The sequence below is a fragment of the Zingiber officinale genome, chromosome 6B (assembly GCF_018446385.1).
Source record: "Zingiber officinale cultivar Zhangliang chromosome 6B, Zo_v1.1, whole genome shotgun sequence".
Taxonomy (NCBI): Eukaryota; Viridiplantae; Streptophyta; class Magnoliopsida; order Zingiberales; family Zingiberaceae; genus Zingiber; species Zingiber officinale.
The window spans coordinates 468477-486712 of NC_055996.1; the positions used below are offsets into that span (position 1 = coordinate 468477).

At 35.9% G+C, this 18236-nt stretch overlaps 3 protein-coding genes and 2 long non-coding RNA genes across 6 annotated transcripts; 3 read left to right on the forward strand and 2 right to left on the reverse strand.

The window, feature by feature from the left end:
- Positions 1-279: 279 nt before the first annotated feature.
- On the forward strand, positions 280-1886 carry LOC121989857. Its single transcript, XR_006114344.1, has 3 exons — positions 280-583; positions 746-878; positions 1335-1886. It is a non-coding gene; the product is annotated as an uncharacterized LOC121989857 (long non-coding RNA).
- A 395-nt stretch (positions 1887-2281) lies between these two features.
- LOC121991644 (protein SENSITIVE TO PROTON RHIZOTOXICITY 1-like) lies at positions 2282-5225 on the forward strand. The gene is made up of 2 exons (XM_042545630.1): positions 2282-3577; positions 5080-5225. Exon 1 carries the CDS (start codon positions 2383-2385, stop codon positions 3550-3552), a length of 1170 nt encoding a protein of 389 aa, XP_042401564.1. The 5' UTR covers positions 2282-2382; the 3' UTR covers positions 3553-3577; positions 5080-5225.
- Positions 5226-5503: 278 nt separating this feature from the next.
- On the reverse strand, positions 5504-6432 carry LOC121989858. Its single transcript, XM_042544168.1, has 4 exons — positions 6265-6432; positions 6151-6204; positions 5950-6072; positions 5504-5873 (listed from the first exon to the last, which is right to left on the reverse strand). The coding sequence occupies exons 1-4, from the start codon at positions 6406-6408 to the stop codon at positions 5541-5543; spliced, it is 654 nt and encodes a 217-aa protein (XP_042400102.1). The 5' UTR covers positions 6409-6432; the 3' UTR covers positions 5504-5540.
- Positions 6433-9357: 2925 nt separating this feature from the next.
- On the forward strand, positions 9358-12158 carry LOC121991647. Its single transcript, XR_006114697.1, has 3 exons — positions 9358-9746; positions 11451-11520; positions 12023-12158. It is a non-coding gene; the product is annotated as an uncharacterized LOC121991647 (long non-coding RNA).
- Positions 12035-17162, reverse strand: LOC121991645 (exosome complex component RRP4 homolog). Of its 2 annotated transcripts, XM_042545632.1 has the most exons (9): positions 16970-17162; positions 16766-16857; positions 15963-16152; positions 15722-15823; positions 15294-15339; positions 14959-15048; positions 13509-13574; positions 13306-13374; positions 12035-12666 (listed from the first exon to the last, which is right to left on the reverse strand). In XM_042545632.1, exons 3-9 carry the CDS (start codon positions 16121-16123, stop codon positions 12202-12204), a joined length of 999 nt encoding a protein of 332 aa, XP_042401566.1. In that variant the 5' UTR covers positions 16124-16152; positions 16766-16857; positions 16970-17162; the 3' UTR covers positions 12035-12201. The 2 variants fall into 2 exon arrangements, with proteins under 2 accessions (XP_042401566.1, XP_042401565.1); XM_042545631.1 differs by lacking the exon at positions 16766-16857 and having other exon boundaries at positions 16970-17161.
- Positions 17163-18236: the final 1074 nt, after the last annotated feature.

Sequence of the window (18236 nt, forward strand, 5' to 3'; positions counted from 1 at the left end):
ACAAAGTTAGAGAATCGTAACTGCCTGTCAGAGAATAACTATTGTATGTCAGGGAATATTCTAATAGTCTGCGGTCAGAGGCGGATCCACCAGGGGGGCGGCGTCTGCGGTCGCCCCCCCTTGCTAGCGGAACGAGAAAAAAAAATTAGGGGCAGTAAAAAGCTGTTCGCACTTCAAAGCCGCCGGAGAAAAAAAAACCAGAACACTGTGACGGGGACGCTGTGGAGCGCCACGTTGGAGGGTGTCGACGAGAAGATGAGGAGCGCGGTGGGGAAGGAGTTCAGGGAGGTGGTGGCGGGGATCATTGAGCTATTGGGGAGGCCCAACGTGTCGGACTTCTTCCCGGCGGTGGCGTGGATGGATCTGCAAAGGATCCAGTCATCCAGCGCCGCATGAGCGTGTTCCTGTGCCGATTCGAGCGCATCTTCAAAGATATAATCGAGATGAAAAGAAAGAAGGAAGGCGGCGGCGTAAGCGAAGGAAAAGACTTCTTGGAGGTCATGTTGAGGCTGGAGAAGGAAGGCTGTGAGTCTGTGACGGGAATACGCCCTTCACCATGACTAACGTCAAAGCTCTTCTCACGGTAAATGTCACTATTCTACTCCATTCATGCTCAAAAAGAAAACAAAAAAAAAAACAGAAGAAAAGATTATTTCTAGTTTACAGTTTGATTTGAAGAATCAAGTGATCTCACTGAATTGGATTTCGAGTTTCTTTCATTATGTGAAATCTTATAATTTGGCAGGACATGGTGGTAGGCGAAAGAGACCACATCCAACATGGTAGAATCTGCTATTGTGTCGTCGCCGCCTCCTAGCTGCTGCTGGTCTCAAAGCTCCCCTGCCGGCCACACGCGTCACCGCAGGTTCAGCCTTCAGGTAAATGGGTTTATTTTATTTTATGATCGTTTACTAATTATAATATATGATTTATTAATAATTATTGACTTACACAATTAATAATTAAAAATTTTGATTGTTTAAATATTTAATTTGTTTGTATATTTGATGGTTGGATAATTAAAAATTTAGATTTTATATATTTGATTGTTGGATTATTTGTAATTTAGTTTTTTTAATAAACTCTGAATATGTAATTATTTTTTTTTATTAGTTGTTAGTTAATTGTAATTTGTGAATATTGATAATTTATGCTAAATTAGTTTTTTTTTAAGAATTGTGTCGATGAATGATACTAAATAATTTAATTGTGTTATTGTTAAATGGTTGACATTAAGTTTAGTAAAATAATATGTTATGTTAGATAATTTAAAAATATATTGTTTTAATTACATATAATTTATTAATCATTTTTAAAAAATTGACCCCGCTCAGATCGCCCCTCCATGTTTGAGTTCCTAGATCCGCCACTGTCTGCGGTCATATACAATTAGAACCTTCTTCCAGCTCACAAAAGTGTGTCATGCTTCCTCCATCACCAAACAAGTTCTAACACCCGGCATTCCCTGACATCAGTTAAGCTCCAGAGGTACGCATTGTCATATAAAAAAGGTGGTTCTCTCCCTTTAGCAGGTACGCTCTCTTGTACATTCGCACTTATCTTCTACTTTTTCTTCTCCTTCGTACATTGTTATTCTAAAGAAAAAATATATGACTTGAGCGTCGGAGGGCCTACTCCGGAGACTTTTTTTTCCTGATTTCTAACCTCTACAATTCCATGTGCTTGTCTGAGTGCGCGGTCAAGTACCGCCAGCTTAGTTATCGCCGCCCGTCAACGCCACGTGGAGATCCGTTCTATGGGGCACGTACGATAGGGGTATCATAGTCGCTTCTCCGTTAACACCAACGACAACTCATCTAACCTTCATTTGACTCAAATTCTAGACAAGATCATATTTATTTATTTTATCACAATATTATTTTTACATAACTAAATGTATAAAAAAATTTAAAATATCAATATAATTCTAAAAATTAAATTAAAATATTAATTAATATTATATACAGTAATTAAATTATAAATAAAGATAAGTGAAAAATATAAATAAAAATAGGTAAATTAACTGGGTAAAGTTGTTGGAGAGATTATAAAAGATATTTTTTTTTGACAAGAAGTGGATTTTTTAACTTTTAATATAACAGACAAGTTTAAAAGATTTACAAGTATACATGCCCTTAGAAAAACACCGATCACTTTTTAGCCACTTGCCTCTAACCACTTCATCTATAAAATTAATTGAATACATCTCATAGGTTCGGTAGAAGGTTGGGGCGGAAAGTGAAAATAAAATAAAAGAAAAAATGGACGCACTTGGGAAATTTGTTGGTAGTGTTTGACCTGCGATTTGGTTGAAGTGGATTCTGAGAACAAGAAGTCTCACCAGTTTTTGCTTTAGTTGCTTTTAGGGCTTCTTCGCACGCGATGATCGACTCCGATGGCCGGAACTCCGACAAAGCAAGCGATCTTCCTTGTCAGCGTGAAGGCAAAATCCGGGAAGAGACGATGAATAGACTCGCCGATCGGCTGCCCCTCCTCAACCTGTCGGCCCTTGGCCAGAAGATGAACGCCCTCAGCCGTTTCCTCTCCGACTCCATCGATCGGCGAGATTCGATCGACGATGATCAAATTCGTATGGTCTCCTCGACGATTGCCTCTGCCGTCCAGGAGATCATTGTCAACGGTGCCGCTCTCGTCGCTTCTTCCCAAGTACTCAATCCCTCCCTTTCAACTGGCGCCTCCCAGCCGTGCAATCCCTCCTCCACCGTCCGTGACGCTGATATGGTCGATAGGTCCTCTCAACCTGTGCCGACGCCTCGTTTTCCCCACACTAGATCAGGTAATCCTCGGTCGTCCGTGCCCGTCGGCTGTTCCGATCCGCCATCCTCTGATCAGGCAGCGGAGGATGGGGAGGACTGCGACATAGTAGAGATTGACACGGCGGAGATACTTGCGGAGCATGCCCATTTGTGCGAGATATGCGGCAAAGGTTTTAAGCGCGACGCCAACCTTCGAATGCACATGAGGGCTCATGGGGACCGCTACAAGACCCTAGAAGCTCTATCGAAGCCGGACCCGGAATTTTGTGTTTCCAGTGGCCGTGAGGCTACTACAGGGAGGAGGATTCTGTTCTCTTGCCCGCATTCTGGGTGCAACAGAAACCGTGCGCACAAGAAGTTTCGGCCTCTGAAATCGGTGGCGTGCGTGAAAAATCACTTCAAGAGAAGCCATTGCCCCAAGATGTATTCTTGCTACCGATGCAACAAGAAGAGTTTCTCGGTGGTGGCTGACCTCAAGAACCACCTCAAGCATTGCGGAGAGAGCAGGTGGCGGTGCTCATGTGGTACAACTTTTTCGAGAAAGGATAAGCTTTTTGGCCATGTCGCCTTGTTCGATGGGCACATGCCTGTGGTTGAGGTGGGCGTGAAGGATGAACTGAAGAAAGAAGAAGTGATATTGGAAGAGGATGAAGAAGAAATGAAAGTAACTGGAGTTGCCGATAATGCTGGAGAGGGTTTCGATCCTGAATTTTTTAAAGGTTTGATGGAGGATTTTGATGACATGGAACGTGAACATCTAAAGTCCCTGCTTTAATACCGCTATGCCACATACCATGAAGGTGTGTAATGTTTTTCCTAAGCATGAATTCACATCTTTGTATTGATCACCCTTTATCCTGGTAACCTCTGAAGATCTCCTATCCTTTAGCTTTCACTACATTATTGCTTTTGTATAGTCTCAGCACTTGGCAATCACTTTTATTTGGTTCTCGGGCGCCTGCAGTTTTCTGCATAATGTATAATGTTTCAGCTCCATCTTTCTCTAAACGTGCGAAGTTAGTAGCATAGTGTGTTGATTGAGTACTTTATCACTTCTTTTCCTTTCGGTTCCAAATTCAGACATAACATAGCTCCACAGCCAATGGCTTATGATAATTTGGATATGAACATTAGATAAACTTTAGTGGTTCATCACTTGAAGAGTTTATTAGCATTAGGCAGAGAGAAAATTGGTTGAGTATGGGCACTTCTTCATGGCATTGTTAAAATTAGCACTTGATGTTGTTCCACTGTATGTCAAATGGTTTGCTACTTCAAGGATTTTTTTTTACTTTCCCTTCATAATCCGTTGTTATTTTTCTAAGTACCTATTTAAAATTTTAAATTGAGGTTGTCAGTATAACTATGTTGACCAGAGAAAAAAATGATAGGATCAGGATGGAAAAGTGAGTTCCCAACTATAGTGAAAGATTCTTTCAAGGTCATGTTGATTGACCGCAAAGGAACCTACATTGATCTCTATGGCAATGATTCCTTCATCTCTTTGTTACCGAGGAGGGGAAGGTGGATTAAACAACTAACTTCGTTACAGATTAAACTCTACTCTCGAAGTAAAATGATCCGCAATTTAATTTCTTTACACTTTTCTAGGCATTTCTTAGCTCTCATAGTAGACAATTAGAACCTTAATTTCACTAGTGTTTTTAACACACTTGTTTCCATTGGTTGTAATTTCAATGAGATTACTTATTACATGCCATTTCTACCATCTCTTTTTCCTTGGAGTAAAGTGGACAACAAGTCAATCCGCTTCTAACATTTTCTCTCCTTGAAGTAGATAATTGGTTCTACATTTATTTTCATTTGTTTCAATTTCAACAAGGTAGATTAGGCTGTGCCTTCTTCTAATATCCTCTTCTCTTGAATAAATGCAAAACTTCTTCACACAGACCTCTTTAATATCCTCATCATTTGGAGGAATATCATATTTTTCTTGGTTTATCTTCCTATATTTTCCTTGTCTCAAGAGTAAATGTCGAATTTTTAATCCAACTATTTCAATTTTCAACTTCTTATCACTTCATCATTGTAAATGTTAGAATGACGTGGAATCTTCAGTTTGAGTGGAGTAAAGAAAGAAGATCATATCTAGTTATTTGAGGATTGCCACTAACTTCATCTTTTGTAGATATTTCTCATGTGCTCTTCAAGATCCTCATCAACTATAGTCCAACCTTCAATCCAGAACTTTGCATCTTCAAGTTTCTCAGTTGCTTTACTAGTATTATCAGTCATTTTCATCATTGTGAAATGTGTGTTAGTCTTCCTGTTTATTGAATAGGTTGGATTCGCCTGCGCACGCACATGCTCCTGCTTCACTCTGAGTGGTAACAGTTTCTTGGTATTGTTAGAGAATAGCTTCATGTTTGATAGGTTTAGTCCATATTATAGTTAACTCTCTCAATTCTTGCATAAATTGGACTACAAGCATTTGATTCCTTCTACATCTATTTGCTATGCTATCTTACTCTTGCCATTGAAGACCGACTGTTTTTGCGAGCTTTATGTTATACATCTCGCGTATTCTGGTCTAGTTATTGCATACTGTTAACTAAATTGGTAGCCAGATGATTTTCTTTGGGGTAATGCATTATTTTCCTGTCTTGTTTAGAAACATAATAGCCAAGTTGATCGTCTAGAACATAAAAAGTGATAGTTTATGGATTCATTCCGAGGACAATTTTTTCTTTCTAAGCATTCCTGTATTTGAGCTGAATATATATCACCCCACTACTGCATGATTCAAGCTTTCTTCCATCCTCCAGGGCCACCATAATACAAGTTAAACGAGTCATAATTAGCAATGTAGTAGGGCGGGCCAAGATCATTTATCAGCTTCAATTTGCTCGAGTCTGCTCGATACAGATTGCCTTGTCCATCCACCATGTTGATGTCCCTCATAACTGCTTTAACCGCTTTTCCACTGCCCATAGCCGGACTCGCCAAGCCCATGGGCGAGCGAACATTTCCACCCATTTCCACCATAGAAGCATCCCCCATGTTGCTGAAGATCGCCTTCGGCCAAAACCCGATCCTTTCACTATCCCTGTCCAGGTTCCAGTTGCCAAGACGATCCTAAAACATCAACATATAAAATCAGTCTCAGTCTCTCCGGAAACAAAAGGAAAGAGCCATCTCAATCTTGAGTTACCTTATAAATCTTGAGTGTCAAGCTATTTCCTGTGTAGACCTGCCCTGGAGCCAATTCTCTACTTGCTTGGAGAAACCCGGAGCAGAGCATGTTATAGCAACCAGTACCTAGGTACCCATTCGACTAACCACACACAAAAAACAAACATACAGTCATGATCGCGATCCCGATTCTTCATTGAATTTTCGATAGTATACTCACAGTCCAGTATGTGAAGAAGTGAGTCAAGTTGTCCCCCTCCACGGTGAAGTCAACCTGCAATTAGGGATCGAAAGTAAGGACATGCTCCCAAATGCTCACAACATTAAGACTTACATGGTACCCGACATGGACCGCATTCAAGGAGTTTCTAGGCCCTTTTTCGCCTTTGGTCAGAATGATTTGGCTGGCACTCGCTTGGTTGTTCAAAAGGCCTTTGAGTTGGAAAACGTCCAAGGAAGCCTCTGCACCGTAGTACATTGGTCCACCCTCACTTGTGAATCTCACTCCAGCAGACTGCACATTGATCATAAAATCAAAATAGATGTTGATTAACTATTTCTTGCAAGATTATGTATTCTTAAATATTTACGTGTTCATCAGTGTTGGTATCTTGTGGTCGTATGGCTTGGACTTGTTGTCCGTAACGCCTTGCTCTTATCAAATCTTCCCTTTTTGTTCTTCTGATAAGAACAGTGCCTTCAGGACATCTTTTAGGCGACTTTAGGGTTTCTGCTGATGATGGCTTCTTGTCCATGCCATCTCGAGTTGATGTAGGTTTGAACTGTATAAAATTACATATGACTAAGGTGAAACACGTAGGAGACGCAAGTTGAACATGCATGTGTGATAAGATCGATGATCACCTCAAGAGAGAGATTTTTGAGCAAAGGGTGATCAAAAGCTGGTTGCTTGTAGAAATCAACACAGTCGAACGTGATCCCATACTCATCCTGTTTTTCAAACGAATGAAAACAAAAACAAAAAACAATGGAAAATCATTTGACTTGGAAGTGAAATTGAGTGAATTGCCTTGAAGGATTTGACATAAGGCTTGTTGAGGGTTTTGAGTTGTCTCTCCAACTCCCTCTCTTCTGCTTCAGTTATATCCCATGCATCTGATGAAGCTCCTGCTGATTGATACAGAAGAGCACAGAGAGCCAACAGAAGGAGAGCATGAGCTCCTCTTTGAGCCATTATTACTGCATGAACAGAAAAACTTCACAGATCCCTTTTAAAAGGAGAACGGAATCAAAAAAGGTATATAAAACAGAAATTAAACAAAAAAGAAACACATATGCTTAGAAATCAGCTTTTATTTATACTTTCCATCTTTGCCTATAGTTACCATAAATTGATGAGTAAATTAATCATGTATTAGTTGTTTACCTAATCAATAAAAGTGTTATAATTTTGAATGAATTATAAAATTGTAAATTTTGGTATTAGGAAGAAGATTAGGAGAACATTAGTCGGAGGTGTTCGAAAATTAGGCAAAAATTTAAGAGAAGAAATATATTAAAAGAATATTTCATATTTTAAAAATATTTTTGTCTAAAGTTGTTATAGCTAACTGCTCCAATTAGAATAATAGCTTTGACCTTGCTCCAATGTACAATAATTTTTTTTTAAAAAAATTAATCAAAATTACTATTAATTAATATTTGAGTTGTTTTTACTATAGTTAGAAATTTTAAGTATGTTGGAGCATTTTAAGTTAAAATTGTTTTGTAAAACAAAAATGGTTAAAATTGTTATATTTTAAAAATATAAATTATAAAAGTAGAAACTAAAAGGTTAAGGAATTCTAAGTTCCAAAAATAATAATTACCATTTTTGAGAATTCAATTTTGTCACAATACGGTAAGTCTAGATTTAGTTTCTAAATTTTTTTAAAATTATATATATTTAATTATTTGAAAATCCTAGAGGCTAAATATAATTTTAGAAATGTGGGTCTTTGTGTTGTCCAATAATCACCAAGGTAAAGAGAATATGTAAACCTAATTATTATTATTATTATTATTATTAGACATAATTTTTAATCCTCAAAAATTATCCCATGGAAATTTTAAATCAGAAAACAGTCTATATCTATCAGTCTCATCCGGTAACGTAATTCTTTGTTTTTGATAAAATTAATAATTCTAGTTTATTATTTTTAAAATGATTTTGTCCAATAAACTAGAAAGTGCCCGTGATGACTAGTCTACAAATCTAATTTTCTGATGGACTTTATTAATTATTCTTTTTTGGTAAGTGCATATACAATACGTAAATATCTCCCATTAGCCGAGAGTATTACGGAGGAAATTTGAAATAATTAGGTACATGCCCGATAATTTCTCTTTCTTGAAATAATTGTAGGATTTTGAATATTTAATAGTAGAGTATTTAATAGATGAGTCAAATATTTAATTGATAATGTTAATATAAAATTATAAATATAATGAGATATTTAATTGGTAATATTAACATGAAATTATAAATATTAATATTCACGAGCATCTCATAGTGTTAATGGGGTGTTATAACACTCCCAAAAGTCAATGTGAAAGGGCGCTATAACATGTTTATAGTATTAAACATGTTAAATACGGCATGGGGTGAGCCAGGGGTTGTATTTTTTAAAAAAATTTATTTATTAAAAAATATAAATTTTAAAATTAAAAATTAAATAAAATGGGTAAATAATAAATAACAAAAATATTTTTTTAATAATAATATTATTTATTTTTTAAAAAATGGTAATAATTTCATTTTTTTTATCTACTTTTTTCCCAGGGTTTGAATTTGTATTTTGTATTATTTTATTTATTAACAATTTATTTTTTATTTAATTTGAATTAAATAAAAAAAACAAAAAATGTGTAAGCTAACTGTTAATAATAATAATAATTTTAATAATTTAAAATATATTTATTTAATATGATATAATTTTAAATAGAACGTGGAATCCATGAATAATGAATATTAACGTTAAAAAAATATAGATGAAAGACATATATTGTTATAATGAGTATGTGACAGTAAATTTTATATTTTTTTATAAGATAATGAGTGTAATAACACGGATACATTAGGGATGTTTTAAGAGCACTCGCAACTAATTCGTTATAATATTCATAATCTCATAAAAAAACATGGGCTCTACCTCACTGGTGATTGGAACCCATGGTTATGGACCCGAATCCGTTAGTATAGAACATTTTCTTTTCCAAGTGAAACCCTTTAGTATATGAAAGAATGGAAAAGTGCTTTCGTTGTTGAATAAGAAGCCTTCGTATCTTAATGCATGTATTTAATTTATTCGGAACTATTATAGCGGGATCCACTTTTTGGGGAATATGAGTCAACCAATAACAAGAATATTTCTAGTGGAATATCTTTCACAATCCTCCATGCATCCAATAGTGAACTGGTAAACAAGTGGGTTGCTTTGAGATCTGAAAGCAATCGATTCCTCGTTTCTTCTTCCGCTGCCGGTTTTTTCTTACCCCTGCAAAAAGGGTAACATTTTTTCCGGTGACTGGTGAGGTGATGGCGGCGGCGAGGGAGGAGAATGTTTTTATCTGGAGAAGTTGGCGGAACAGGCGGAGAGATACGAGGAGATGGTGGATTACATAGAGAAGGTCTTCGGTGCGGCGGCGGCGGAGGGGGAGGAGCTCACGGTGTAGGATCGCAACCTCCTCTCTGTCGCTTACAAGAACGTCAGCGGCGTCCGACATGATTCCTGGAGGATCGTCTCCTCCGAGGCTACTGGACCTGAGCGCAAGGACGCTGCTGAGAACACCTTCTCAGCCTACAAGGACGCCCAGGTTCAGATTCTTCTTGTGCCTTTCTGCGATCTGTTTGATTTTACTACCATCTAATCTGAACTTATCGTTTGACTGGAAGATCAGCTCACATTGTAAACTATTTTTGCTGTTTTTTAATCACCTGTAATCGTTTTATCAGCGTAGATGCTGCCATGTTATTTCTAGATAGGTTAAGTGAATTGGTTTCCTAAATTTCTCGGTCTGTTCTAGGACGAGATTTTGAATTCGCCAGACAAGTCTTGTTCTCTTGCCAAGAAGGTAAGCTCATCAAAGTATGCTTGCCCTTTTCTTTCTAAGATTTTTGTTTAGGTGATATGTACCAACAAAAGAAAGTTAGTTCTGAAATTCTGGTTTAGATGCATTTTCAAACTTAGAAATAGTTTGAGTGATCTTGCTGGGATAGCTTTTTCATAGATCACTGAAAAGTTGGTGGAATTTTCCTTCATTTTCTAGTTGAAACATTTAATTAAGTTCGGAATATGCAAGTTTCAAAGAGCTTTCATGATAGAGTTGGAAACAAGCAAAAAAAAAAAAAAACTTAGAGAAGCAGATGTAATAACCTTGCTATGGAGGCACCTTTTCCTCTGTTCTTTATGTTATCTGAAATATCCAGGGATTTGTCTTGACAGTCTTATTGCTATTATCTTTATATTTTATATGCCAAGATGCAGTTTGTTTTGGCCTTCACAATTATGTGGGGATTCTCTTTGATACTCCTCTTGATATATCTGTCTGTGATATGACATTTTCTCTTTTGTTAGCCAACTCATGAGTAACATTTCCTCTCTAAATGAACATGTTATTTCTATTATTCTAAGATGCTGTATGAAAATTTATTTGGATCGTAATGACATCCTTTTTTGTTCTTGACTTCTGATCCAGTATTGATGTATGTTCGACAATTCGAACTTAATGCCCATATTGCATCCCCTAGCTTGTCTTCCTATAGATGTTTTTCCTATTTGTAGGCAGTTAGAAATTTCTAATTGGTTCCTTTCTAAAGCAAGTTAAGAAATGAAGCTACCTGTGCACTCTATGAGGTTTCATGAATTTAGGGAGTCTGTTCCACCAACTGAGTCTTTAACCATTGTTTTCTTGGTCCTTTCCTAGCATGCATATTAGTGGATGTATTCCTAGCATGCAATGTAAAACTTAAAATAAAATATCCTTCTTTGAGAATCAGTTCTCTTTTCATATGATGATAAATTAGTAACGTAAATTCCTACTTACATGTGGTCTTATACCATCAAATTTTCTACTTAGCAATTCTGGTATTTGAATATGGAACTTTATTAGATTCTTGTGTTTTTGCTGATTTAGAAAGATGGATTGCTCATGTGGATTTCTGGAGGAAGTCTGTTAAGATGCTTGTTTTTCTCTTCCCTTCTTTGTAGCTCAACACTATCATTAGAAAGTATAAGGAATACATCTACTTGGGTTCTGATTACAAAGTGAGAATCACACAATTGGGAATTTCATAAAACCATCAAGACCAAGAAAGATCACACGCATATTTCCTTAATGTCAGCATAAATTTCAATATAATAGATCTTTAGTTTTTTAAAATAATTATTACCTTTTAGATATTTGGATTTTTTTTATACATAATTAACTGAATTTTTATTATAATTATGATAAAATCATGTGTGACTGAGAATTAAGTATATAAAAGCCAATGACGCGGTTAATGTTGAACTTTTACAGGAAGATGGCGTAGATAACATCAGAGAAACAAGCAAACTTGACGCTGGGGATGAACACTTATTTTTAAATGGTAGGCTGAAATGCATTTTTATTTGAGATTTATGTAAGTGGAAAAAAAATTGATAATCTCAGTAGTTTTATTGATTATTCCTGAAATGATCGGTCTGGTCTTATGAAAATTTTCCATCGACTATCAGGATAAATCAAGAAATGCACGCGATGACCAGTCTAGAAGTTCAACATCCTTTGATTACGTTCCTCATTTAGAGAAAAAATTCTTCCAAATAAATCATAATTGAGATTTAAATTATAAATATCTGGATGACAATCTGAATATCCTATAACACTTCGGGACTTCATAAGGTGGCTTTAGCTTTGTAGTATGGTGTTCTGTGTTATATTTTGACTACATAATTTTCTATTCGAGTTGAAAGTAGTAAATTAGATCATTTTCAATCGTGTTTCCAATATTAATTTAAAATTTTATTTTAGTAAAAGGCTTATCCGAAGCCAATAGAAGGGAAATTTTCTGAGCATGAAAATACACTAATTAAATCTAATCAATCTTGTAGGAATCGCTAATATGGCCATCATCCTCTGTATTACACTTTAAAATCATTTAGAGCTTCAAAAATTATCCAGTCCACAAAACAACAGACGGTACAGTGGAAGCTGAGACATTTGAGGGACCAAAACTAGTGCTTCCTGCTCAGATGGTAGAGTTGAAGTTGAGACATCTAAAGAACCAATACTAGTGCTTCCTGCTCAGAGATACCCTGCGCTGTACCTCCCTTTCGGCAGTTTGAACATAAAACTCAGCAGCAAGCATGTCTTTTATGTCGGTGTTAGATGAGATGCTGGCCTCGACCGTGTCGATGATAAATTCAACAGTCAGGTTGAAGCCCAAAGCAGACAGCAAGCGCACAGAATTAGCCACCCGACATATATGCTGCCTGACTTCTAGTGGCGTTGTTCGCTCTGGCTCTTGCACTTCTTGGATCACTTGCAGTTCACCAGTTTTGTTGACAGTATCTTCTCTGTTCTCTCGGTTTGCCGCGCTGTCATTTTCACCATGGGAATTTACATGTTCTCCCACCCAGATGAATCCATTACATCCAAGAATCAAGTCAATGCCGTATTGTTGTAGATGATGAAGATGCTGTTTCCGGCGCTTCACCAGGTATGCTGGGACTGTAAGTAGCATACCTCTCTCAAGCTGCAATGTCCAGCATTAAAGTTATACAGAGCAAATGGGCACAACTCAACTATTTTAATAGCAAATGAAAAACGATTGAACTGAATTTATTCAAGAAGATAGGGACATAACTGAGAAAAGTTATGTTACTTCAGAAAGTACATATCATATCAAGACATCTCTCAGATTGTCTTCCTAGCTCTACCCTCCAAAATGAAGACCCAAAGTTTCCATTATCATGGTTGTTTCCATTTTTGGAAGCATGATTGTGTTTTTTAAAACAAAAATGAATTATTGAACTTTACAATGATTACCGTCACCCTTTTTTTTTTGGAAGAAGTTAAAGGTTAAATCTATCATAAACCCTACAGATTTTAGTAAAGAGCAAGCCGAAGAAGGACATGAAAATGATAACAAAATGCTGCACTACAATATGTGAAGAATAAATACCATATGGATCTTTATCCATCAAGTAAATAAATCTGTCTTTAAGAGGAGAAGATCAGTTCCAACTAGTCAAATGGTGCGTAAATTTAGGTCCATAAATTTTTATTTTTTCCCGTAATTTTATTGTCAAGAAAATTCACATATAAAGCTATAAAGATTTATTTATGTAGTAATAAATATAAGACAACAAAATATGACAGAAATATGATTAACCTTTCCATATTTCTGGCTTCTTGCTTGCAGATGCAGACTCCCATCATGCTGAAAACCACGGACTTCAGCCTTTAGTTAAAAATAAATAACAATTAGGTAGCCATCATTCAGCATATGCATTCAACAACTCATTCAGGTACATTCTACCATTCAGCTCAAATCATTTATCTCAATTCCAGAATAGAAACAGGCATACTACTTACGCAGATTACATCATTTTCTTCAAAAATGCTGCGCATATTGAGTTCATCTACAGCAGTTCTCCGCCGCTGTCAACAGGAAAGGTGAATTAGCTCAACTAAACAAAGCTTTCATTAGCAAGCAAGAAACTAAGAGGCAAAAATGTAATTGAGAAACAAGCTTCAGGAAAGACAATTAACTAAGGGAAACAAATTAGTGAATATGAAAATTAAATGAAACTGCAGCCCAAAAATAATTGGTTTAATTGAACACTTGAAATGCCAAGTAATTGATATACAATACACTGCTAGTTTATCTATTGTTGTTTTTAGCTTTATCCATGGAGTTTACAAAGAATTGCGATTGTCCAATAGCCTTTAATTAGATAATGCAACAAATATTTTGTTCCGAGCTAAGAAGTCATCTCTAATAGTTGAATTAACATGTACGACTTCTTAAAACATAAATGGTTGTTGTCGCCAGTTGAATTTGGTTGAAGCCCGTTCCAACCAAAATGACTAGTCATTTGAGTTATGTATCCTTCAAGAGATAATCAACCCCCATACTTATCCAGATAAGACTAATAGGCATAGAGCATCCTAACTTCAACAAAGTTAATTTACAAAAGAATCACCAAATTCTGTGAGTAGTAGATCTGAAGTATCAATCATCACTCTACCTATTATAATCTCTATGAAGTTTTGCATTATATAAGCCATCTGCTAGAGTGGATAAAAATATAATCTTGTAACTAGTAAGTTACCAAGAAGTCTTGGTGTCTACCATAAAGTTATTTTAGCAAGATAGCTAGAATTTAAATATCGTTTCTACACATAATCATACTTTCAGTATGTGTTGATTTTCTGTCAGAAAATTAATAGGATGTTTTGACTGATGTCTTCGACCAATATCAACATATCATAAAAAATAGCAAGGATAAAGTGTTAAGGTCCAAGAAGTAAGGAAGACACATGTTGAAAATTACTGAAAAAGATATCCAGTAGTTAATAATAAACTAAGCAATAGCAATTATGTTAATAAAGCTGACACCTAAGGAACTAACACAGCTTGATGATGATGAAAGTAATTAGAATCATATAAATAAAGCATCTCTACGGAAAAAAAAACAAACAAACAGGTAACATAGAAGCATCCCTAATGTCTAATTGTCCTAAGACCTAAATATAACATTGCCGATTAAGGAAGATTATGGTTTTACTATGATGAACCATTAATGTAATAGGGATTTCCAGACTTATATTGCTAACTTGGCGTACTACCGATGGTATGAAATGAACCTTTAGCAATAAACCATCTAGTAGAGTACTAAACTGTTCTTCCAATGTGCATCCAAATATATTTGAAGCTACTCTAAAATTATTAGCTCGATAACTATGTTCAATGACAGAGTATCAAAGCTGCTTAAATTTGAAGCTATGGCCTTTTGAACAGGAAACAAGAAATTGTTTTAACCTGAATACCATCTGGAAGATTCATTGATGAGAGCATCAACACAGCATCTTGACTAAAATTTATCTCTAACCTCCATCGTTTTGGAGCAATCTGCAACACATGGAAAGCAGTCAACAAAGAAGAACGAACTGCCATGGTCGATCGCAAAAGATTTACAGCTTAATTGTCTAGTATGATGGTATATAGTAAAAAATTTCAAACTGATAAACATCTTTCATGCTTTTCACATTTAATTAAGCATATCTGTTCATCAAACTAAAAAGATATAGAAAATATATGGTATGTTCAAGTAGAAAAGGGAACAAATATAGATAAACTTATCATAGTGATCAAACCTCAATGACCCGGCCAACAATAATATCTCCAACCTCCGGTTTGTACCTGCGAAAACATTTCTTTTTATTAAATATGTCAAATTATGCTGATAAAAAGTCAAAAAATATCACATTGAAGGAGGACAGCTTCCCTCAGCATTTAGGGCTCTTGAAGGATTGTCTTAACAGACATAGTGGTAATTAAAGCCAATTCAGTTGAAAAGTAATACATCAACAAAACATAGAAATTACTTATATGAGGCACTTCTCAATTCGACTATAATGATGATACTGTTACAAAATATGGAGATTGAACTTATATACTTATAAGCTAAGAATAACTCATGCCAAGTCTTAACCTTTTACCAAGTAAATAATTACTTGAAAAAATATCATAAGCTGTGATGTCAAGAGAGAAGTAACTGCAAAATTGGTAAGAGGAAGTGTACCTGGCCCTTTGGGCACGGACATAGACCAGTTTGTTTATTCGCTCCACAACACCACAAAGTGTAGCCACCACTTCGCCATTGAGATCTGATGTACCATGACCTCTGATCATCATAATAATTTAGCAGCAATAAGTGAAAATAAGGGGGAATTCAAATAATCTGACACTACAAACAAGAGAAAAAAAAATGATTTATAGGGAACAGAAAGTAGAGTGAGAAGAGGGATATATATTCCACTTACTTGAGGATGCTATCTTCATGATTGACAGGTATTGTGTCGGCAACGACAGTGATGGTAGAGGCAAGAGAAGACATCTCCTGTAAGGATTGGAGCACAGACTGAAGACGAACCCTTTGAGTTTGGTTCAACGACAGTCGTAGTTCTCGCAGCATAGTGGTCATTGTTGCCTCCTTGTTAATGTGAGGGGCAACTGGAGCAAAGCAAAGCCAAATGAGTTTTAACAAATTAGGCTGTCGATTTATGACAATGTTGAACTAAATGATATTCAAAAACAAATTAACCAAAGCAATTTAAAAATGCACTGCTCTACTAAAAGACTTTCACGTTCCTTCTGAAATAGCCAGGAAACAATGAAAATAATGACATCATAAATCTCAATATACCTACTGTAAGGCCAAACTAAATGATATTCAGCTGACGACTTGCTTCAGATGGTTCTGAGACATTTTGGATTTTCCTCGGTTTATTTTAATTTATTTCCTCTGTCCTCGGTGAGTAACTCATTATCCAAATGTTACATTATATTATGTCTTATGTTTACTATACCCTAACTCAAGGTAAGGAAACTATCCATCTGTCATTCTTAATGTGAATCAACACCAAATGCAACATAGAATTACTACGAGCTATGCACCAAGAATAATTATATTATCCTATTGAGCTGCATACGAATATCACAAACAAATCATAGCATATACAATCAACATAAGGTAAATTCTATGCAAGAATCAGCATACCAAACATAATTCTAAACACAAATCTACTACCCATAACCAAAATCCAAACACCAGAACTCAACCTACCAACACGCTTTGCGATTCACCAAATGCACGCTAACAAGTCATTGCGGGAGGAAGAAAAAATTCCTTCACGTCTATACAATGATCCTCGCGCACTTGGTAGCCACAAGAATGAAGAATAATAATAGCGGTAACACAAAACAAATAGCCAAAACACAAGACGTAGGGTTCCTGCTCGTAGAGGGGAGGAGAAACTCCTCTACTCACGTTACAAAAGACAAAGGGGAGGGTCGGCGCTATTGGTAGAGTGTTGCTAGTGTCCCCGGCCGGCGCTGGAGAGAGAAGCGGCAGCGCTGCTGCGATGGGCGACGGCAGATTTAGGTCACATCCCTGGCCAGCGCTGGAGCGAGAGGCGGCAGTGATGTTGCGATGGGTCACGGCTAAAGGTAAAGACAGGTTTAGGTCAAACCCGATTAAATGGACTCTAACCAAATCGAAGCTAGATATAAAATCATTTTGGTTCAATCTGTATTTAAATAGGTGACCTGAATCCTACCTTGGTTGTAGGGGTGAGTATCCGATTAAAATTAAATCGAATCGAATAAACCGAAATGAATAAATTGAACCTGAATAAATCGATTTTTTAAAAAATAACTGAATTGACCGACCGAATTCCTCATTAATACTCGAACAAACTGAACTGATTAAAAATCAGTTAATTCACTTTTTAACCGAATTAATCGAATAGTTTTGACCCCAATTTGATTTTGTGTATTGTGTTTGTTTACATGTGAATTAAAATTCAAAAAACCACCGAATTGCCAAAAAGAGCTCGCTTTGCCACCGAATTGTGTTTGTTTACAGTCTATTTTTTATAAGCTTTTATTTGTTACTTATTAGCTTTTATTCCTGATCTAATGGACCAGATCAAATGCACGTAGCCTTGGTGCCAATCCAACACCTCAGCTTTGCCCAATAGACTTGAGCTAAATTCATTTTGATGTTATTGAACCATTCAATCATTCAATCTTAATTAGCATGATATTCTACTAAGTTTTTAAATTTAACATTCCACTAAAAGGTCACTCAAACTATTTGTCTAAAAAAATAACTAAAAACATTCTCAAGAAATGATCTCATACTTCACTTCTTGATTTTATTATTTTTCTTTTGATTACCTTTCTTTTGGAATCTACAACAGTTTTTGTTCCTACAAAAGAACCAATTTCAGATTATGATATTAAATAACTATTATTAACATTCATATTTGATAAATCTCCTTGCATTGATATCAGATAAATACTGATCACAGATGATGCACAAACACTATTTAAAATATTGCAAGGTGTGATAACACTGTTTAAAATATAAATGACAAAAACTGAAAGATAAATATGAAACTCAACTTATGACCAAGCATGATGATACTTATTATCGGGATTAAGGATATCTAGCCACTGTTAAATATTCCAGTTCAACAAAGAATTCATATGTCATACAAAAAATCAATGATTACTAATTTCAAAATATTGAG